Source organism: Apteryx mantelli, chromosome 1, assembly GCF_036417845.1.
Source record: "Apteryx mantelli isolate bAptMan1 chromosome 1, bAptMan1.hap1, whole genome shotgun sequence".
NCBI classification, from domain to species: Eukaryota; Metazoa; Chordata; class Aves; order Apterygiformes; family Apterygidae; genus Apteryx; species Apteryx mantelli.
In genome coordinates this window covers 32,491,679-32,515,567 of record NC_089978.1, presented here as the reverse complement: position 1 = coordinate 32,515,567, position 23,889 = coordinate 32,491,679, and the positions used below count along the sequence as shown (strand labels likewise).

Genomic DNA, 23,889 nt, shown 5'->3' with positions numbered 1-23,889 from the left:
CATGCAAGCTCGAATAAGGTGAAAAGGGATACTATACTAGCTGTGCAAAAGCAGCTATTTTTCCCTAGCTACCTTTTCTCCCACACCCATCTGCAAACCAGCAGTGCTTCTGGCTTAAGACCATAAAGTTGAGATGTCCCATCTGAAGCAGCGGGCAACGGTGAGCAATCAGAAGCGACAGCTGACCTGTAGCGGTATTTGGGCTAAAGCAAGCAATAGGATTTAAATGGAGGCTTTGTATATGCTATCCTTAAACATGAAAAATTGTCTTCAGCACGTTTTCCCCCTCTTCTTCCTCCTAGCTCCCTCTAGTGAGCTTCAGCACATACTGCGTTTTGCTTCTTTATTCAATGCCAACATAAGCATTTGCTTTTTTTTTTTTTTTTTTTTTTTTTTTTAAGACCTGCACAAACTCTCACAACCTGCTCAGGAGTTTTTCCTGAACATATTATCCACATATACTTTACCCCAGCACTCAGGCACCAACATTGGCCTCTCTACCAGAAATATGAAATATTGTGCATATGAAATACTGTATGTAGGGGCCAGCACATTTAAAATTTTATACATCTTACAGACATCCATTAGCTCCATTCTTTTTTCTAAGTAGAAAAAGACAGCTTAAATGTATCCTATTCCTTGCACATCCTCACCCCAAACAAGAATTTAGCCCCTAAGTAGATTACTAAAGCCCAGCAGCTGAAAAACAAAATACAGATGTAAACATCGTATCTGCTCTAAAAAGTAATTTAATGAATACAATTAACATATTTTATATGTACTGTGTCCCAGCATAAAACAGAATTAAGAACTTCTCCAAACTGCTTCTATCCCAGCTCTGTATGTTGGACCACTTCAGGGCTATGTACTTTAAAAAAAAAAAAAAAAAAAAAAAAAAAAAAGCAATGTTTGTTTTATTTGTAGATTTTAAAATGTGAAAAAGAACTCACTTCAGAAGAAATCAGAGAAAGAGCTTAGCTGAAGATCTAAAATTTAACCTTTCATCACCAGTGTACCATGAGAGGCCCAATCTTATATTATGTATTACAACACATTAAAAAAAAATCATTTACAGAAACAACAAAAAAAAAGTTATACATAGAGAAAAAGCCCCGACTGTGCAGTATGTTGGAAGATAGCCCTTGCATCACTCGTAGCATCTTTCTTCATTAGATTTCAAAATTCCTTCATGTGCATAAAAACATTTACCTGCCATCTCCCATTTCTGAAATAGTCAAACACTATTAATACCGTTCAGTCCTCTTCCAAATACCAAATTTAATCATCAGTTTCTACATAATTTCAGCAAACAATTTTCTTAACATTAGCCACAAGTTAGTAAGACATCATGGGGTCCTGCAAGTTAAGACATCTCCTTGCAACATGCTCGCACGCGCAAGCAGATGACAGCCGTTCCTTACAACTTCACGTGGCAATGGAGCCGAACTAACCAGAACTTCAAACTTCCCAGCAGCACTCAGAGCTAAAAGCTGTGTCAGTGCATATTCATCCTACTCTAATGGTGAGGTGCACTGAAAATATTGCACAGAGCAACTTACTTTTGAAGATGATAGTTTCTTTACACATAACGCGTGGCTCTGTTTTTGAGAAAAGACAGTTTTGGAAAACAGAGAACACTGGATTAAGGTTTTTCCTCTTTTAGACCACTCCTATAGAAGTCTAAAGCATTTGTCATCAGATTTTCCTTAAGATGACTGGCAAACAAACAAAATTAAGCTTAATTTAAAACCAACGTTAAACACTCCTGTGGAGCACTGGCTATGATACCCATTTTAATATGAGGAAATTGAATTAGCAGCAAGCAAAAAAACACACAAAGATGCGCCCTCTCAAATGTATTGTTAGAGAATGGCGGTAGATAAGAACTGTCACTCTGGATCAGGCCAAAGCTCCATCAAATCCCATCTCCAAGTACAGCTGACCCCACATGCTGAGTATAAAAAGAAATACATACCAGGAGAAGGATCACTCTACTCTCCCAGCTTCTTGGCAATTAGCACATTAGAGATCTCCTGAAGTTTCATCCAAAATAGTCATGCTCATTAGCTACAAATGGCTCCACGCCCATTAACTTTAAAGATCAAAAAGGAATAACTATTGCTGGTCTTGGGAAAATTTGAAATCATATCTGCAGTACTTCGATACAGCAGATTGCTTCAGACTGCTGCTTATTCTTAAGCCTGAGCAACCCAAGAGCTCCAAGACAGCTCTTCTCTCTAGATCTGCATCAAGACGCTGATTTACTGCATTCCAGTTAGTTACTTTTTCAGGGCAGCAAAGGCCAGAATTTACCCACAGAACTGTTTTATTTTTCAAGGGATTGCCTCAGATAAAAGAACAAACCCTATCAGGAAAGTCTGATACAGAGGTAGGATGTTGCCCTGATTAAGGAATGGGCTCAGAACAAAGAAACCAGGAGTTTCCAGTTGCTTCACGCATTTTTACGTGAGCTTGGAAAAGCCACTTAGTCTCCCCATGGGAAAATGAATGCATTAAATTATAAGGTGCTTTGACATTATAGTGATGGAAACCAAACAAACATTAGACAAATAGGCAGCTTGCTAACATCTCCCTTTTCTTGCCAAGGGGGATAATCATCTTATAGCTTCTGTGATGCATGACCCCCAAAACCAGACCCACAGACAGAACAAGCTTCCAAGTCTGGTCTCATGGAAGTCAAATGCCCTCCTGAAAGAGAAAGGCTGAACCAAAACCAATAATATTAAGCTGAAAGAGTGTAAATGGCTGCTTTCAGATGAGGAATTGCAGGTTTTTCCAGTGTTAAATAATGAAACCTAAGCATTACTATAATTTGCAAAAAAACAGCTGCTATTTTTAAACAAGCATTGCTCTAAACTGACTTGCCCAAAGTCACACAAGGAAATTCTGGCAGTCTGTTTCCCTGGAGAAAGAGAACTCAGATCTTCTCATATTTTTGTTCTCTCCTAGTTACTGTCCTGCAATAATATTAGTTTAAAACATGAGATCAGGGTAGGGAACCTTGAGAACACTTTGTCTAGCTCATGATGCACGCTGAGACATCTTCTTTGGAAATACTCTGGAGTCCTTGTTTTGGTAAACAAGTATGTTCATCCCTGGCCAGATTGTAAATACATTTGCCTTCATGTGATAGACACAGTGTCATGCAACACTGGATGCTTGCACTTTTTGTCCCACAGTAAGGCCATAATATGACTGCAGTGGGATCATCCTTTCTCTTATGTGATGAATGAAACCTGTTGTCATTAATCCTCTACCATAGGCTTTAGTCACAGAAAAATACTCTTCCAGGCCCAAGACGGAGCCCTCCTCTGCTTCTCTAGAAAGCTACGTAGCCAAAAGTTTACTATACTAAGCTAATTAACCTGTACAGTGTTCTGTGAAGTTCAACACTTTGGGAAAGGGACACTGTCACTCCCCACTGGGGAAATTGAGCTATCCATATTCCCACCCTACTAAAAAGCCATCCACTGTTTCCCCCACCTACACTGACCAACAACAGACGTCACAGATTAACTACCACGTCAGACACACACAACCACAAAGTGTCCGATAAAGCATTGAGTTCCTTTATTTGTAATGAATAAGCCAGGGCTATTCCTCGAATTCCCTAAAGGTGGCAGGCACATCGCAGACTGGCACTCCTTGGGGTGCGAAGCCTGTCCTGAACGAGGACCAATGCGCAGCAGCGAGCCTGTCTTCAGCACAAGCTCCATTGTGGAGGAAGAAGAGCCAAGGCACCTAGATGGGCTTTGATCCAACTATGCTCCTGGGTAGCCTCTGACTGTGAGGATCCCTGAACAGCCCATGACTTTCAACACCTGGAAGAAACAACTCGCCACATGACAGAAATGGCAATCTCTAAATATATAGGATCAATATATCATCAGCTCAAACACGGTGATGGAAATCTCTTTGGCAAACATCACTCCTCGGCATGTCTCTCAATGAAATCTGACAGCTTTTTCCTTCTGCAGCATACAGCTCTATACTCACAAGCATTGCTACACCCTCTGGAAACAGTCCAAGAAACGACAGTTTTCTCTTGATAATGGTAGTTTATATAGTTGTTTTCCTTCTACAGCTTTCCTCCTTACAATTTTTGTCCTCCCACATGTGTTTTTTGCAGTGTGCATTCAAAAAATAAATTTTCCTGCTATCAAAATCTATACTTTTGAAGGGTAAAACACTGCTACTGTCCAATATAAATAAAAACAGTCATGATTAGCACTGAAAGTGAATAAGGTATATCCAATCAATTGAAAAGGGGGTCTCAAACTCTATCAGCCCAGACACGAGAAGTTAGCCAATATTTTTCCAAAGAAATAGTACTTATATCACAGTCAAAAGCTATCTGATTTTCAATACCTGCAGAACACTTTATCTAATTCAAATATCCATTCAGGACTTCAGTTCTCCCTCTCTCTCATATGACTTTCTCCAGTGCCGTGCCCAAGCCCAATGTCATAAGGAGACAAAATTTCCTATCTACTAAATTGAGCAGAGCTTCCCAAGCCCAAGGACTTGGAGCTGTAGGCTTGATAGTGGGATTGTGACAGAAAAGTCCCCAAACCACTTCTTTAAAAAACGCAGTGATCCTAGGGACATCAAACTGTCCTGCATTATTGCCAATTTTGGAATTTCCATCCAAGTACCAATGAAAAGAAACTGCTTATTTTCCGAGAGCAGGCAGAGCCCCATGAGAAGGTCAGCGAGTGAGAGACGTACCAGTTTAACTGTCCATGATACAGCAAGACAGCCTCTACAAGCTGTCGTCACTAGACGAAATTACTTTCACAAGAACTTCCATTGAGAGACTTCAGCACACAAAGAATTGTATCCAATCAGCTGCCTATTAGCTAAGTAACTAAAGAGGTAAACGTAAGCTATTTAATACTTCATTGTTTAACCCAACAACCACACTACCTACTTCTACATTTCTCTACTAAGATATATATATATGCTGACAACACAGCTAGGAACTTTCAAACTAATATGCGATGAAAATCTGTGACAATTTCCACAGAACTGGTTTTTCTCTCAAAATTGCAAAAAGGTTTAATGCTCCCTATATACTTATGAATAAAACCTTATCTGGAAAAAAGAAGTTTGAAATCAGATAGATTTTTCCCTCTTCTCAAAACAAGAAATGAATATATTTATTAACAACAAAGCATTTCAAAATTTAGAGATCTATTCTGGTTCTCAAAAAGCATGAATTATTGCCTGATAATTATAGCTTACCAGCTTCTTGAACAAGAGCAACTTTTTAAAAGGTCTTGAATCTAGACTTATTAATTTCAAGTGCTGGAGAATCTACAAAGTCCCTCAATAAGCTAGTCCAATAGTTAGTAAACAACACTTTAAATACTTTTTCTTTTATGGAAGTCCACATGTTTTTTACTTTCATCTTCCTGTCACTGCACTTCTTTCTGTATTTGCAAATGTATGCTCCTTGAAGTCTCTCCATCTTGTCCATTTATAGGTAGGTACATGACCGAGTCACTTCAACAAACTTAGAATTTACTTCTTATCACTGTCTACAGTAAGTGCATAGATATGTTTTTCCAACAGCTATCATCAGTACCCACTTCAATTTAAAAATATGTCTTGAAGTGCATCCATCGAACCTGATCATATTCCAGAAGTGAGGTCAGCAATAATGAAAGTTGAGGGCATATTCAATTACTATTATCTCTTGGCTGCTGCTCTGGATAGGGAGTGCTGCTCAAGGGTTTGTTGCCCATGATCCTGGATACCTTGCATTACTGTCTTCTAGGATACTATTTCTCATCCCTAAGGTACATCCAGCCTTTTTTCATGCTGATTAACTTCCCAAAGGTTTGAGCCCATCTTTCAAAAGAGTCAGCTAATATGCTTTTTAATTCAATCAAATGCATGACAGTGTGCCATCATTTGTCATTTCTCTACTCTGCATGGCCTAGATAAAACTGTCAGGAAGGATTTTGCATTTTATTCCAAATGTGGGTTTGGGTTTGTTTTTTTCCTCCCTTTCTCCAAACAAACAGAAAACATCTGAATGTACAACTCAGTATCTTAATTCAATGATTCTTCACTGAGTATAACATTTTCAGGAGTCAGGTTTTTTGAGTGAGACTAGATCAAACTCTTAATCTAACTGATGTATTAGACTTTTTATAATACCTATTTTCCATTAACCATGTTGAATGGCATTTGTTACATCTCAGTTCACAAGTTTTTTTGATAGCTTTACATCAGGCATTAAAAATAATAATGCCTCAATCTCCATAAATTTGAAACAGGAATTTTCAGAAGTGTTCTCTAAGTTTTTATTTACTGATGTAATATGAAGGATTTGTTCATTGTTACATGATTATTTATAATATCCAGCTTTATTTTCACTACAAAACAGATGTACATAACAACAGTTCTGCCTTTTCAGCATCACTGTTGACAACTTCAGTGCCGCCAGTAGACATGTGTCACTGTTCTTTTTTGTTCTCGATATTTTTAGAATTTCTCCTTATTAAATTTACACTAAAAAGATCCTAAAGAAAATCTGTGGAGTTTTCTTTAATCAGCTTTAAAAAAAAATTTTAAATTTATACTCATTCCTATATACTGGCAGCTGTCCTTGAACCACTTCTAAACCAAGATGGGATTCTTACTTTGCTTAAGCTATCTTTTAATATTCAGCTCTGCACATTCTAGATAGGGAGTGTGAGAACACGTGGCTTTTTCTCCCCACTTTGAGAGACTCTCTTGTAAGCTACATGAGAAGTGCACCGGTGATGTACCAGTGCATCATGTGGAACTGAAGATCTGCTTAGTCCCTCGTGTTTCCATCCTCAAGGATGGGAAAGTCACATAGTTCTCCAGCCATCTTCTCCCATGACCTTATGAACTGTGATGATGAGATACTCAGTTTATAGGATGGAGAGGAAAAAACAATCAGCAAAATCTCTCTGCATGTTTGCTTAGCATTTAGCTGCCTCCCAACAAACTAGAATAGCATGAGGATGTCTTGGGAAACCCTCTGGCAGCACTCTGCTCTTCTCCTGTCCCTGGCAAGTGAGGGGGGAACACAGATCACAGGAGCATGTATCTCCTTACATTAATGTTGATTTTTTGAAGGGAAAACCTTTTCAAAACAGAACATATCCTAAAGACTGCCAAGTTAATTGACCTCAGAGTTCATTCCAACCTCAGCGTCTTTGACCAAAAGCACTTTGTCTTCTACTTTCATATTTTGCCCAGGGCTGCGTTTAATGCTTGCAACAGAGTACAGATGTCTCAGGCAGTTACAGATCTAAATACAAAATGTAATATAAAAGGAGACAAGATCTATTAATGGGGTGATGATAAATATGAACAAAGGCCAACACAATTTCTGTGTAATAAACCTGCATTCATGAGCTTCAGCCTTACCTGGCTAATTTGCTATGTTACACCAACCAATTTGTCAAAAAAAAAACAAAAAAACAAAAAAAAAAACAATGATCCACAGAATCTTCCCAGAGATTTTGTGATATGCAGCATCTATTTACCTTAACAGATGACTACAACCACCCCCCAATCCTGCCCTCAACCTATGAAGTTCAATTTTGTACCTTATTTGTAACATTAAGTAAATCAGAGATTGCTGAACAGCTTCCCCGCTATCCAAAAGCAATCACCAGTTAATAACTGCCTTGAATTGGTAACCTTTTGCTTACTTGCAGAAGAAATGAAAGACAGCTGCTTGCCTGACACTGAAGGGTAGGAAATGAAAGTACACGATGACAAAGCAACAGGTCAGGAGAGGAAGCTGATACAACCATGCCTCACTGCCAACACATGACAAGGCAGCAAAACAAAGGGCAAAATGTTACACGTTGCTAGGAACACTGGAGCTGCTGGAAGTGAACTTTCTTCCCACATTTTCATCTCTATATTCAGTCATCTCTTATGTAAGAGTCACGCACAACTTCTTTCCAGCACTTAAGAGCAAGTGAACTGTATTGCTTGCTGCGATAAATTTGTACGTGTCCCTTTGGCCATGTACACGTCTCTTTGCCCACAAAGGCACGTGCCTTTGTGCTGGACTGACGAGAGGTCTTCAGCGAACATCAGTCAATCCAGCAATTGTCACACAACTGCTCTAACACGTCAAAGTCCAGTGAGGCGGTGCTGTTTCTCAGTCACACATGGGGGAAGCACTTCTATTTTATTTTACCATACCTACTGGCTCAGCATTTTCTTTCATCTTAACGATAGTCCCTTGGAACAGGAAAAACAAGACACGAGCATCCCTGAGGTATTGGGGGGGGGGGTTAACTCATGCTGTAGAAGAGTCTACAGGTCCGTTTTCACAGTTGGTTTGAGTTGATCTAAGAGCCCATTGCTGCCAAAAAGGGAAGGAAGTCTTGCCCCCTCTGCCATCACCTCCCTTGCACCAGCTACGACCACGCAACTGCAGAGCGAGTCAGGTCAGCCTACTGATCCAACGGAAAAATCACTAGCTGGGGAAAAAAACACACACACAAACCTCTCACAAGCTCCTAAAATGCAACTTTGGGGGAAAGCAAGAGGAACTATGGAGAGATTTAAGTTGTTCTAAATTACTGGAATTAATGTTACCAGTCATTTCTAAAATGGACAATCTAGGCTAAAATACTAAAATAACAGGGGGAAAAAAAATCAATCCACCCACGAGCACTTTTGAGGGGAAGCAAGAGGGACAATTCTGCAATATTTCAATTTTGGTAGTAAAAACAGTTTTAAAAGATCCTGTCCCTTCTTTCTTATTCCCATCCCCAGCTGCAGCAACTCTTGATCTGCTAATGCAAGTGTTTGTAGCACCTTCTATGAATTAGTTAACAGAATAAATCCTTGTTAAAAATAATCCTTTACTTTAAATTTAATATCACCAAACCACAATTCACTTCATTGGTTCCTTACAAGCTTGCCAAGTACTGTATCTGCACACTAAGCTAGCCTAACCAGCAGTATTTGGTGGACACTTTTTCGCAGATACCCACAAAATCCATTTATCTTGCAGCATTCAATCTTACTGAAGCTTTGCATGAGGACTCACATCTTAAAAAATCTAAATTGGTTTTGGTATTATTTTGTAATAAATAGCACATATATCCTCTTCTGTGAATGGAGTGCCAAATTCATACACTGGAGTCACTTAAGTTCAGACAAGCAGCACACTGATGGAAGCCTGAAGGACATTTCACATGAGAAAGGGCTGCCAAGGTTTGGACCCAGAGCTCACTTGCTTATTCAGTGCTGTAGAAAGGATATCCCACACATCTTCAAACACAGCTTCCTTGGTTCTAGTCAATCAGAATTTTACAACAAAAAATAATCATGAAGTTAAATTCAGTCACCCTCAAAATAAGCCTTATCTATATAAAACAGGATGGCTTTTGGGTCTAGTACAACTTTGAATGCAGTCAGTCCAAGGCACAGCAAAACTATCCTAGTGCCTAGAAGACCCATCGACAACAGCCTGGCTACAATAACTGCTCTGCACACACCAGCACTTTGCACGTACTAAAGCAGTTGTCACACAAATGCTGTGATAAATGACACTGCTAATAACATTAAAGAGCAATCCATCGATCTCCAGATGCTAATTTTTGCCCCTAGGCCACCCCCAATTCCCCTGAAGAAGCAGAAACATCATGTGGCTGCACAACAATTTAGATTGAGGAAGTTATCAAGATAAAATTAGCCGAGCCAAATAAGCTTTTTTTAAACCCAAATCAGTTCCCTGATCCCTGAGTGATCACACAAATGAACAGGAGAGGGATGAGAAACACAGGGAGAACAAAACTGTTTCTTTCTTTGGCAGTACCAATTTAAAATGTTCAGTGGACTGCGGCCTCCTCGGCCTTTCTCAATAATGCTTATTAACAAAGAAAGGCACCAAACCAAAGGGAGAACACTGCTTCCCATCCTTGCTTTTCCTTTCTCCACACCTTACTGCCAGTTTCCATGCCTCTACCACTAGTAAGTTAGGCCAACGCAACTCAGCACAGTGAAATGGATCAGCAAAAATGGTCAACTAAAGAAGTTTTTATTCAGCTAAATTAGTTTTCCCACAAGAGACTGGGACTAAGGACTATTTAGTGCAGCAATGTTCTTTTTAAGAATCCCAATACTGAGTCTCTACACTGATCTGCACTGTGACATGCATTTACTCTGGTCATGGTCAAACTCCTTTTAGTGCATTTGAAAACTTACAGCTTCCAGTTTTACTTGAAAATGGTTATCATTTATATACAATAATTATTTCAACTTTTTGCCACATGATTCTTTTTGATGGATTTTGTTATGTCCAGTCCAATTCTATGTCAGGCTCTATAAAAGTACTCACTATTTTGCATTCATACAGCTAGTACCAAGATCAGAACTAACCTATCAGCCTTATATCAGCTGGCATCACAAGGAAAGTTTACAACTTATAGTATACTTTGATTAAAAAGAAAAAAAAAAGGCAAAACAAGAAGGTTGTAGGGCACCCTACCATACATCTCCTAGAGTGGGAACACCACAAACTCACTCTATCTTGAAAACTGCTTGGAAGTTTTTTTGACTGCTACCTATTTAATGAAAATATTTTGTGCACATACTTTAATCAGCATGCAAAGCCTGCACACAAAGCTCATCAAAAAGGTCAGAACACAGTTTTTTTACTTCAGAACATAACCATGAAATTTTACTTCAGATAAATATATAGTTCTATCCAGACAGAGAAACAAAGATAAAGAATTTGAAGCCGTAGTTTTCAAAGCATCCATTTATTTTGAGTTCCTTTCATATACATCTACTGCCTGGTTTCCAGAGATGTCAGGTCCCTTAAAGCATAACTGTATTCACAGGCTTTCAGGACTTTGTTAATTCATCTGGGTTACCCAAAGTTAGAGGACACGGAGTTTTAGGCCATATATCTTGATCAATGTATTGGGGGGGGGGGGGCAGTCTGTGGCACAGCAAAGACAACTCATGTTGTTTGATTTAGTCCAACATTATGTAACATTTAAACCAGTCCTTTCTTGCTGTGATCATACACTTGTCCGGCATCTCTGCTGGCAAACAATACTGCAACTCTAAGACAGAAATATAGCTAAAATGGAAAATTTTCCCACTACATAGGCAATCCTTAAAGATGAAATCCATTACATTACCAGTCTCCAAAGTCAGACCTAGAAGGATATGTCAGCTAGTGAATGGTTAAGAGTTCAGCATATTGGGCCAGATCCCAAAACCCTCAAGCTAGTTGGTAATTAACAGATATCTAGATCCTCCACATGAAAGAAGTCTATTGTTTAAAACAGTGACACAAATTTTTCCTTTTCTTTTCATAGCCAGCCTGTGTGTTTTAAGTTTCCCTTAGGGCTGTCAACATTCTAGCATTTTAGAAGCTTCATTTCTCAAATAAACAGACAAGTTGTTTGACTCATAATTGACAGGAATGCAGACATGCTTAGACCATGGTAGAACAAAATCATTTTACAGGCTAAATGGCTTCTCAAAGATCCCAAATCTCCCCTTTCTTTGACTGAACATCTGGCAAAAATTTAATATCCAAATATATTAAATTTTAGGTATATTTAGGTTATCTGGAATAGCAACAGAATTACAGAAAGTAGCACTGAGGGCCTGTAAGCAGTCTATGATAAGCCCAATTAGTAAGCAATATACCTACACAGAAGATTAATATATAACTTCATAAATAATAATGTGTTCTGGCAAAACTTCTAGGATAACCCAAAGAATGCCTAACTGACCACATTTTGTAAAGAAGTAGTAATGACCTATAAAAAAATTATCCATTTTCCAAAAATCTAACAGTCAAAATAGATTAGATGGGTGAAGAATAAGGGACTGCATATAAACCATACTTAAATTAACTGATGTAATAACTGAAAATGTCATGTTAAAGTTGCAATTCGAAAGAATGAGATGTGGGCACTTACCTATGAGGGGACAAGTTAAAAATCAAAAAAAAAGAGTAACAGAGAGGATGCAACAGAGAAAGAACAGGTAGAAGTACTCAACTGATAAGCAGATACTACACGAAGAAAAATACTAAAATAAAGACCTGATCTAGTCAGAAAAGTACAATAAGGTAAATCAGAACTATAAGACATTTTTCAAATGTCCAAACATCTATGGCTTTGACTGCTTTTCTACTGTCTGGAGTCTGACTGCTGTCTCTGCAAATCACCCAACCCTATCTGGCCATATGAAGATACACCCACATCTCATTGCATTCAAGGTGATTAAAAAAAAAAACCAAAAACTGGAGAACAGAACTGGAAGAGATGGACCCTTTAAGGCCAAATTCATCCCCTTCCACTCAAAGAAGCCATTCTTAGCCTGCCTGTCTATGCAATTATGCAGCTGAAGTCTCTAAACATGACTAGAACTGCATAATACAAAAGCACAATTCAGCAAATCAATGAATAGTGCCATTCACTAGACAGTCAGCCCTTTCGCTGTTGATCATAACGAAGGTGTTAACAAATGCATAAGCATGTGGAACAGGCTGTCCTCACCTCCAGGTCTTGATTGCAAAAGCTGGCAGGAAAGTCCCAAAGAGACTTATCCTGCTGCTAGAGGAGTGCTGTGGGTATGGAAATGAAGGTTACTGGCATGTCAGATCAGCATCTTTCATGAGCTTCAGCATTTAACAAGTTTTGGAAGAACTGAGCTTACCTGCTCAGTTGCACAATTTACTGCTATGTTGTAAAAAGCATATCTTACAGCAAAAACAAGGAAATGTAGGTATGTTTCAAAACTGCTTCCTTAATAATCTTTAAGGAAGACATACTTCCCTTTCCTTTTGCTTCCAATAAAAAGCAAATTATATTACTAATTTCCCTCTTGTCTGAGGCATGCAATCATGTTTTTCTAACTTCTTCTCCCACTCCCAGTTTTTAATAAAAGCTTTTTGTTAATAAAAAAAACTTTATATGAAGTAACACAATTTCAGTCATGCATCTGCACCACTACATCCTCTTGCACTCACTTTCTAAAAATATAGAAAACTGCATTTTCATCACACCAACATAAAACACATTAATACACATAAGTAATGGGAAAGCTAATTTCAATCAGTCCTAAATTCCATTTTAGTAAATTCCTTGCATTAGCCTCCAAAGACAGCATAGGCATCTGCCCGTTCCCTTTTCTGGGGAAAGGGCTCACAGTGAATAACCAACACTGACCTCAGCGATGTGTGTTTACTGACAGGCAAAACAGACCCCATCATGGTAAAACGGAATAACCTCCAGCAGCTTGCTCAGACACTGATGAGCAAAGGGAATGTCTTCCTTAGTTTGTATGATAACTCTGCTGGCTGCTCAGAAGCAAAGTGGTCATCATGGCCAGATTCCTAATACTTGCATTTCAGTGAATTATAGCCAAAGAAAAGCTCAAGCCCATTTGCTCCTCATGACCATGAGGTATATGACAAGTACATCATCATAAACAAGCAATCATTTCCTAATTGTGTCTGGCAAACACACATATATGCAATCCTGTTACCCAAGCATAAATATGGTATTTAACAACGTTCACTGCTTATGAAGGCTTGCTATACCATCTCCATGTTGCTGGTTAGTGATAATAGTTTCAAAGCATACAAACAAACATAATACTTAAGAAAGACATTTATTTAAAGAAGGAAGAACTTATGTTATGAAGAAATCTTTTAAAATAACTTCTGATTATTACAATCATTACAATGACCAGCTCCATCTTCTCTGCATTTGGTACAATCCTTGCATATGTTTTGTAACACTGTGTTTCATAACACTCAGTATTCACTTGTACATGCACATATACTAATAATTCAGTAAAATAAAATTACTTAATGTGCAGCCATCAGCATATAATGCAGTATGTTCCAAGAGCAAGAAAAGCATGTACTTAGTTTCAAAATAAACTATTATGGGAGAGAAATCTCTCTTTTAAAAATGCAAACTACTGTTTTTATTTGGAGATTTATCAGCACATTCATAGAGCTGAGCCACCCTGTTCCCAACAATGCTATTGTTAGCTGTCCCATTTCTGTCTGGACAGCAGAGTTACCCAGTTCTCATGGACTAATCAGTCAACTTCAAACACAGGCACAGATGTAGGCATGCCTATGTAAACATTTAAAAGGTTTTATAAAAGTACAAAGCAGATGCTGGGCATCAAAACCTTCTGGAGTATCCTGGGTCTGACTAGAGCTGCAAGTCATATAAACATAGCATTCCATGCAGACGAATTAAATTCCTACTCCCTCTCCCAACTATATAAGTACTTTTAATAATCCCCACATGATTGTAAACACTTTGAGCGTGATTTGAGCATGTTAAATTTATCTCTATAGTTCAAAGCCGTGACAAAACCCTCAGCTGTGTATGTTACCTTCCATTAAAACACATATCAAGCACTTAGAAGAAGAATCCACACACACCTTTCCTAAGAGTGTGCTGACTTTTGTCCATCTGAAAAACCACTCTGCATAGTTACAATGCAAACACTTGGAAAGTAACACTGTCTAGATTTTTAAGGGCAGTGTAAACTTCTGTTATATTCATAAACTCTGAATGAAAACTGCTGTAATAATTCAGCATATCATGGGATACAGCTACAGCCACCAGTGGTGGCAAAGGCAAATCTCAGGGACTATCAGTGGGTTTAAATAACTCATTCACTCACCAAATATTTTAATTTGGCAGACAGGAGTTAAAAGCCTGGACAAGTCTCTAAAGGCCTGAACACCCCCTCAGTATATTGCCTTTATTTACCCCTCTCCCTACCCATGTACCTGCAGCCCCGATGAGCTCAGGAGGCTGCTGGGACCAACACTGCTTCCGCACAGGGGACCAGTCGCCTCCCAGGCTTCACGACCGCTGCGGGAAGCGCCACACGCCGCCCCCAGGAGCAGGGAGAGAGGTGAGCAACACCTCACCCTCCTCACCCCACACGGGGCCCAGCGCCCCCACGCCAAGAGAGGCACCACATCCCCCAGCAACCCAGGCCAGAGGGGCCTCGCCAGGCCCCAAATGGCTCCCCGGGACACCTCTGCAGCCTAATGCTCACGGGGAGGGGCAGCTCCCTGTCCCGGCTCCATCCCCCCTCACCACCAGCGCTCACCCGGGCAGATCAGCTCCCTGACCCGGCCGTATCCCCCCCTACCACCGGCAGGTGGCGCCCTGCCAAATGGCCGCAGTCCCACATCGACCCGCGCCAGGGGTCAACGCCGGTCCCCTCCCCCACCCGTTTCCCGGGCGCACCGCCCCCGCCCCGGCGCTCGCCCCGCCCCCCGCTCACCACCCAAGATGGCGGACGCGCCTCCTGCAGCTCGGCTCTCCCCCCTCCCCCCTCTCGCCCCGCTACCTTTCTGCAGCCACTCTGCCCCCTCCCCCTCCCGCGTGGCGTCATTGGTCAGCGCCGCGCGCGCCAGGGCCCCAGCCGCAGCCAATAGCGGCAAAGGAAACCTCGCGTCCGTGCGTGGCCAGCCCACCTCCTCCTCCACAGCCATTCGTTCGTACGGCCCAGACCCGCCTTACGCATGCTCAGTAGCCAGCAGACCCTCGCGCAAAGCCCCAACACGGAAGGCTCGCCGTCCAATCAACAGAAACGTACCGCTCCGCACGGCTGGCGTTATACCCTCGGCGCATGCGCCCTGGCCCCAGCCCCGAGGAGGGAGGGGGCGGTGCGGCCGCAGCGCGCAGGCGCGATGGCTGCGGCGGGGCAGGTTCGCGGCCTGGCTGTTTGGGGCGGGGGGGCGGCGGTTGGAGCTGGGACCGTTAACGCCGCGCCGGGGCGGGGGGGCGAGAGCGCCCCCTGGCGCCGTGGCGGCGGCGTGTCCGCCCGCAGGTACCTGCGCAGGGGCAGGGGCAGGGGCAGGGGCAGGGGCAGGGGGCGGCGCGGCTTTAATCCTCTCCTTGCTTTGACTCGCAGGCTGCGGACATGCACTGAGCGGGGGCGGCTGGAGCAGCCCCGCGCCGCCCCCGCCGGGGCCCGAGGCTGGCGCCGCCCGCCCCATGCTGGCCGTTGGCCCCGCGGGACGGCGTGAGCCGGCGGCACCCAGCGAGGACGGAGCGTAGCGTAGCGTAGCGTCGCGTCGCGTCGCGTCCCTCCGCGCAGCCGCCCTGCAGGATGGAGAGGGAAAGAAGTAAGCCTACAATTAAATAAAATGTTCCGAGCAGCCATTAGGCAGCGCTCAGAAGAAACTCTTCTAGGAACCGGCAGTCTTCGCTTAGCCCCTTCTCCCAGTCAGCCAGGGAAAATTTCTGTGCCAGAATGAATAGAAACAGTTTACAGATACAGCATTGAAAACCCCTAGTAACTCATTTATAACTGAGGTATGTCTTTCGCTCTCTGTGTCACTAGTGGTGATAGTCAGAAATATGATACCTTCAATGTGGTTGAAGAATGCCACTTACCTGTCCCTAGTGATACTCCAGTGCAGATACACATGCTTTGTCTTGCATTTGTTGAGACCCAGATTTTTTCTGTAGCAAAGCTTTCATTTCTTCCTAGATAAATTAGTTTAGTTTCAGTACAGCTGTGCTAGCAGCATTCATATTTTTAAAATGAGAAATATAAGCTAATAGGAAGCAGGGCTTATGTAGCCTCAACTGATATGCTGAAAAGTGTGGGTCATCTCATGAAAGCTTTATGCTTTAGGTATATTAAGAAATTATCTTTGTTAAAAAAAAAAAAAAAGATTTCCTCCCATGCCTTATTTCAAGTGTTGTTTTGTTAGGTCTTGACAAGACTACTCTGCCAGACATGTGACTTCCGTGTATCTTTGAAAGTGGGATGAGTACTCTTACCACAATGCTGTCTCACACAGTGCTCTCACTGATCTGTCTACTTGTAGAAATTTAGAAAAAGTATGCAGCTATAAAGATTTTAATTTCCCCGCTGGTTTCTTACATACTTGTCTATTCTTTACCCCCTGCAGTGCTGTCAGACTGCCTTAAAGTGGAGAATCTTACCAGTTCCACTGAAGAGAGGTTTGAAGGTAATGTCACTTAGATTTATGGAGCGAAATGGGAAAGTATATATTTGGCACCACTTCTAGTGCAAAAATGGTTACTGGAGAACAATGGTTTTGCCTATTGTCATGTATGTAGAAGATGTGTGTTGGAAGTACAGGTTCTTCTCAGGAAATAGTCGCCCAAGTGTTTCTTTGTTAGCTGGTGTAAGTAGCCCTGGCTGTGGCTGCTTGTTCCTTCTCTAGCATTATTCCTCTATACAGTGCTAAAAAAGAGATATATGGCCACAAAGATCCCACCAAGGGAAAGAAAATCCCTGCAGAGTTAATGGCCTAAGCCAGCTTTAGAAGTATTTCCACCAGATGTCAGTCCACACCCTCAGTCGTCAGCTGGTAAAATCATTTTGAAGGCTGAGAAGGTAGATGCTTCCTGTATCTGTTCATTCCTTGACCTTTTTGCCGGGATTGACAACAGCAGCATTAAAACTGGAGATGACATTAGTAATGTGGACATCTGGTTTTTTGGGAACCGAAATTAAACCATGAGCTTCATATGCGATGTCTGCAAGGAAAACCATGTTACATTGTATTTGCTGCTGGAGTCTTGGGGCACTCAAGCGTGAGAATTTGGGAAGCATTTCAAAGATGAGTGAGTGACCTGAGCACTAAATGTAGTAGTGATGTGTTCTATTTGCTTTTGACCTGTGCAAGATTAGAACTGGTGACCCAGAAATGAAAGACTGTCTTCTGTCACCCGTCCTCTGAAGTAATCTATCTACCAGTGCTATCCAGACATAGCAAATGTATTGAAATACTTGAAAACAGATAAGAAATAATGGCAGCATTTTCAATCTGCACTGGGGGAACTTTTTACTAGAATTTCTCAAATGTGCATTTTTAAACACATATATTAAATATATCTGTTTCTCCTTGTTTTAAAATAGTGAAACTGTCATGTGGAGCAAAAGGGTGGGAATGTCCCAGGGCATGTGTTGTCTTTTGGAGCAGTAGGGTAGGGTTCCAAGAAACACTGTGAGCATCTTTGTAATGGGACTCTGATTTTTCAATGTCTTATTTATTTCTGTGAATACAAAAGCTCATGAAATGATGTTGAAGAGTTAATGCCTCTCCAAATTAGTAGTTATAAAATAAAGTACTTTTAATGTTGTGTGTTGATGTTAAATACCAAGCTCTTACTCAGCAGAGGTAAGCAGCAGCTGGTGTTGTGGTGACAAAAGATTGTTACTTTCTTGACTGCTGCTGTTTCCATGTGTTCCCCTCTGACTTCTGAGAGTAACTGCAGGCTCTGATCCGCCATAAGATTACTCAGCTCTTGTTATGTTGGGCAACTGATAGTCATCCTCTACTAAGGAAAAAATTAAGGAAAAACTTTTTTGCTAGCCTTACAAAACCGCCATGTTTTGTGGCTTCTGGGGAGGTATCATCATAAATGCCTGCACATTTGCCAATCCAGAATTGGCACCTGAAACCAGAATGTAAACTGAGTGTGGCGACAGGGGACTCTTGCACCAGTTATGGAGTGGAAAAACAGATTTAATTATTCTTTTATGTTTGATCGTTGAAGAAGACAAATGTTAACCATGACAGAGAGCATGTTCTCTTTTTCAGCATAGTCTGGCAACACCCTGAAACATACTCCCTTTTCAGAGTTCTTGCCAAAGATGGACTGCTAATGTTTTAACAAGAGCTCTTATGGATTTAATACCTCAAAGGCACATATACTTGGAGATGTATACATATACATACACAAGTGCATGTACTTGGAGAAGAGAAGAGGTGTGATGAACCAGGTTCTGTTCAATAATTAAAAAAAAAAAACTCTTTAAACATAGTTATATTCTTTGTAAATATCCCTAGTGGAAGAAGGAGGTATGACATAGAAGTCATATAAACTACTATAGCTAATATAACTTGGTAAACAAAATTTACCAATCTACTTTTATCTGAAAATATTTTGAACATTATTTTCCCTGGAAAACACACCAAAAAAATAAAAATCGTAGGACAGGACAGTCAACTTATGTAGCTGAAGGAGGGTATGGCTATGAAAAATTTCCAAGTGTGTTTCGTTTAATAGTATGTTCAGTTCATTCAGTTGAAAATATTCTTCAGTATCACTTCTGTGAGTTTCAGTGCTGATTAATTTCTAATGGGACTAATCTGTCAGTATTTGGAGAAAGGCTCCCACAGCATCCTTCGTAGTCATACTTCAAAAACAATTTTAAGGATGTTCATGGACCATCAGGAGCCGTTCCAGCTCATCACTTGACTTCTGTTTCACTTTTCTGGTTAGGTTTAGGAATCGACTTTTAAAGGTATAAGCCTACAAAAATATACCATGTCCTGACTGATTTTTCAGAAGTGCCAGGCCCCTGCCTGTTGTTGAAATGAGCTTTTGAAGAGTCTACCAAGAGTTATTGTATGCTTAGACTCCTGGGAAGCTGCACAGACTTGTAAACGGAAATTTTCGTTTCAGGTGATCTGAAGACGTTTTGGACACAAATGGAAGATAGAAGAGTGGACTTCATATTTGAGCAGGTGCAAAATGTGCTGCTGTTGCTGAAGCAAAAGATCAAGAGTGGAACGGCCACAAACCAAGGTTTGAAATCATTGTAATGATTGAGCAGGACTGGGATCAAGCTGTAGCCCACTTTATATAGGGCTGTATGATATTTGCCACAATTCAGATATCTCTGAGTTTAAATTACTTAGTAGTTGACATTCTTGAGCACAGATAACTCAAGAAGGTAACTCAACCTCAATGCAGTATAGAAAAGTATGGCTTATCACAATTATTCTCATCTCAAAAAAAAAAAAAGTTTGAGGTCTGAGCTGATAAATAAAAGGTACCAATTACAGTCTGAGAAATCATCTGATTTTTGTTTGTTTGTTTGTTTCTTTAAACATAGTACATAATATATAGTACAACTGCTGTGCAGCAAAACTGCATTAATTATGCATACTCATGTTAGTTATTTATTTAATTCCTCATAAATAGTGGATGGACCCTGCTTGTCCCTGGGCTGACTCATACTGCACGAACTCTTCACTGCTTCTGTCCAGCTGCCAGGTGTTTTTTCTTTCTTGTCAGAAGTTGTTTTAAAAGTCATCATTGGTTATAAAAATAAACAGGCTAACTGTTTCAGGTGTATTTTGCCATTTTCTCTTTCTGCCTTTATACTTTTTCAAACAACATATGGTTCCTAAGCACACAGAAGTGAAATGTTTGTTTCTGAGAAGTAATGAAGTATTTGCAGTGCCTCGTTTTGTTTATCTTCAGAAGTTTTAGCCTTTCAAGCTGATCTTGGTTAATTAAATGGTTTCGTACTGAGATGATATTGCCATAAAGTGTTATTTGACTTTGGAGACACCATTATAACTTGAAACTTCAGTGGGAAAATCTAACAGAAATGCATTATAAGATTGCTCCTAATTTCCACTGAAATTTGTTTCCCTTATTTGTGTTAAAATCAGAAGTTTCATAGGCCTGGAACAGTGCACCTGTTTCTCTTTACTGGTTTAATTATTTAATTTAGAAATATGACTTTTTTATTCAGTTACCCATGTAGGTGTAATCTATGCATTTTAGTGCTTTTTCTGTGCAGGAAAATATACAGAAGTGTGAGATGCTTTTTAACTGATATAGCTACATACTCTGTGTTATAATGCTGACTCTAAATTAGTAAAGCAATTTTTTGTGTACTCAAGCTCCCACATCTTGATTTTTATGACAAAATATTACAGCAGTGCATAGCTGAAAATTGAACCTGAACCCCCAGATAATGCAATGAATCTGTGACATAGTTAAATTGGAACTTTCCTGGTGATCTGTTCTGTAAAGATTTCAGACTAAATTATTAACAGGGATTTTACTGATGTTCATCTGCTGCCTTGTGATATTTATTGCATGGGGAAATAGCTTGAGACATAACTGGTCTCTTTTTTGTGTTACTATCTGAAGGCCATTTCCACCCACTCAGCAGTAGCATTAATTTGGTCTAACAAGATCTAGTCCTTCTTAGCTAGAAGATGACTAGTTTGGTGACAAAGAGAGAGACTCTATATGAAATTTTGTTTACTTATCTTACTAAGATTGGAGGCTACCAGATTGTATGTATTTGGAAACCATATTCTAGAAGCTTTCTGAAAGCCAGAGGATGCTGATTCACAATTACTAATGTGAGCTGTAACTTTACTGTGAATCCTAGATGAGTCTATTATGGACTGAGGTGTAAAAGGTTGCCGACAACTTGAGTGTTACACTGTTGTAGACTAGCATGGGGGGAAACAGATGTCTTCAGGGGACTCAAGCCTTGTGTTCCCTTTTAGTGGTTCCTATTATCACTGTCCTTATTATCATTACTTAAATTAAACCTCATATCTATGCTGTTTTGTTCTTTTATGTAGATTACTGGCAGGCTTGGGCCCTGGTGAATGAAGCTAATCTAACTGATCTCTTAACCTTGACAAAAGGTATGTGCATCTCGACTGTATTTAGTCAATATGTGGCTTTAATTTATTTTGTTTTACTCAGCAGGAGCTTATTTCCTTTAACTGAAAACAATAAAGTAGATCTGAGAAATCTGTTAGCATTACATGGTAAAAGCTCTAATTATTAGTTTCCTCAGGTACTTTGGACTGGGTACTCTCATGTGGGTTTTCACTTTTGTGGTGTATATGCCTGTGTGTGGCTTGTATCTAGTGAAGGTGAAGTTTGGGCTAATAAACCCTGATGGATCTGAGCTAGCTGCAAGTAGGGTTGGCTTGTGTGTGTGTCTGTTCTCTCCAGATTGTTCAAAGTACGTGTTCTGTGTGGATGACTCCACTTAGCCCAATACCCTGGCCTCCTTTTACCTCAGATAATGAAGAGAAATCTATGTGTGTTTCGTACGTGTGTTGTTTCTGTGCATTTCCATAATAACAATATGCACAAGCTTAAAAGGTACGTGGGACAGCTTAATGAAAGAGAGACAGACAGAGAGACACTGAGAGACTCTCTCGCTTGCAAACCTATGTGCAAACACATGGCTTTTCTGTAGGTTTTAAGTAGTAGCTGCTTTTTAGTAGTGCACTTGCCAGCATGCTCTTTGTTAGCTGTAGTTCACAGAGGTGCATTGTCTTTAGTGTATTTTGGCAGTTACCTGTTTAGTAACTAAAATAACTTCAATTATAAATTGAATGTGGATCGCCAAAGTTTTTTGCTTGTATTCCAATTTTTTTCAGCAAGTGATGTCTTTGACGGACATGATATACAGGAGAACAAACCCAAAATGCAGGCTGTTCTTATGGATAACAATGCTGCAAACTCAGTAGAAGGCTGTCACAGGTCAGTGTATTTATTTCACGCTTTTTTCCAGTTTAGCAAAGTTTGTTGTTTGACATAATCTTTATTGCATTTAAGAGAGTTCTTAACTCTCTCTAATATTTATTCATTCAATGTTTTAAACCTAGTTTTGAATCCTAACATTTTTCAAAGAGAAAATATTTTTAACTTGGCCTACATGGAAAGCCTGAGTTTTTGAGTAGACTTGAATCAAATTTGCCATTTGAGAACACAGCAGAATAAAACAGGACATTTGGCTGTGAATAAAGATCCACAAGTATTACCAGCATTATTAGTGGGGGGACTTCAAACTTTTGAGTTCAATTCTCAGGTCTTTCACAGACTATGCAGGCTGTCAGGCATGTGACTTAGTCTCTCCATGCCTAAGGTACTGATCTGGAAAATGAGGGTAAAGATATCGTTTATATATAAAAATACCATTTTGATATTTTGGTATGTAAGTTCTTCACAGGCAGAAGCTGTTGCCATTTATCTGGGGTGCCGTTGTGAATACCTTCATATGGTGTCAGGACGGTAGCACAATGCAAACAGTAATTCATTGAAGCCCTTGGCCTTTTAGCAATGGGCTGATTATTTCCTGTACTAATAATGTTGAACGTTTACTTGTTGTCTAAGATACTGAGTTTGTTTTTTTTCATTTGTTATTCCAAATAGCAAAAAGGAGCAGAAGGAAAAATCAGGTTCAGAGAATGCAGAAGCATCTGGTGAAATACAAAAGTTACCTCTAAATCTGCAATATCAGAATCACAAGTGCTCTAGTGCATGTCTTGCCAACAGACCACTGAGCTCCTACAAGGGTGAAAATCCTCTTAAGATACCGATTCTGTTTCACTTTCAAAGACGACATGCAAAAGCTGACTGCCTTTCAAAATCTCTGGATGTGAATTATAAAGCTCCCTGCGGAAGGAGTCTGAGAAGCTTTCAAGATGTGCAGAGTTTTTTGTTTGAAACAGAGTGCAATTTCTTATTTGTTGATCACTTCTCTTTCAACACATACGTACTGCTGGGCAGGAACACTGTAAATCCTGAACCCCTTGTATTTGACTTTGACATTAGCAACGGAGCTGAGTCTGTGCCTATCTCCTTCTGTAATGATATTGACCGTGCAAGATTACCCTATTTTAAATATCGGAGGGCGTCATGGCCACGTGGATATTATCTCAACAATTTCTCCAGCATGTTTGTGGACTCATGTGACTGTACAGATGGCTGCATTGATAGGTAGGTTGAAACATCTGATCCCAAACAAGTGACGCGTGATGTGTCAACAGCAAGGTGATGTCAATCTGAAGACACGTGGTACCAAACGGTGCCAAATTACGAAGGACTGACACTGCTGTGGTATCTGCAGTAGCTGTCTTGTGCCATACTCTGTGTTGATTGACACTGCTATGTCTGTGTCTTCTCCAGAACTTGGGTACTGCTATTTGCACAGCTCCAGTTGTAGGGAAGGAAGTGACCAAGTGGTGGATTATTATGTTCCTTTCCTTTCCTTTTCTTCCCAAATTGGCAATGCCTCTCC

At 40.4% G+C, this 23,889-nt stretch overlaps 1 protein-coding gene across 1 annotated transcript in view; it reads left to right on the top strand.

The window, feature by feature from the left end:
• Positions 1-15,787: 15,787 nt before the first annotated feature.
• SETDB2 (SET domain bifurcated histone lysine methyltransferase 2) overlaps positions 15,788-23,889 on the top strand; it is a 50,661-nt gene continuing 42,559 nt past the window's right edge. Inside the window, exons 1-7 of the mRNA XM_067301885.1 lie at positions 15,788-15,876; positions 15,961-16,174; positions 16,970-17,029; positions 19,500-19,622; positions 21,431-21,496; positions 22,247-22,349; positions 23,022-23,588. Of these exons, the coding sequence (XP_067157986.1) occupies positions 16,159-16,174; positions 16,970-17,029; positions 19,500-19,622; positions 21,431-21,496; positions 22,247-22,349; positions 23,022-23,588 (935 nt within the window). The 5' untranslated portion in view covers positions 15,788-15,876; positions 15,961-16,158. The remainder of the gene's footprint in view (positions 15,877-15,960; positions 16,175-16,969; positions 17,030-19,499; positions 19,623-21,430; positions 21,497-22,246; positions 22,350-23,021; positions 23,589-23,889) is intronic.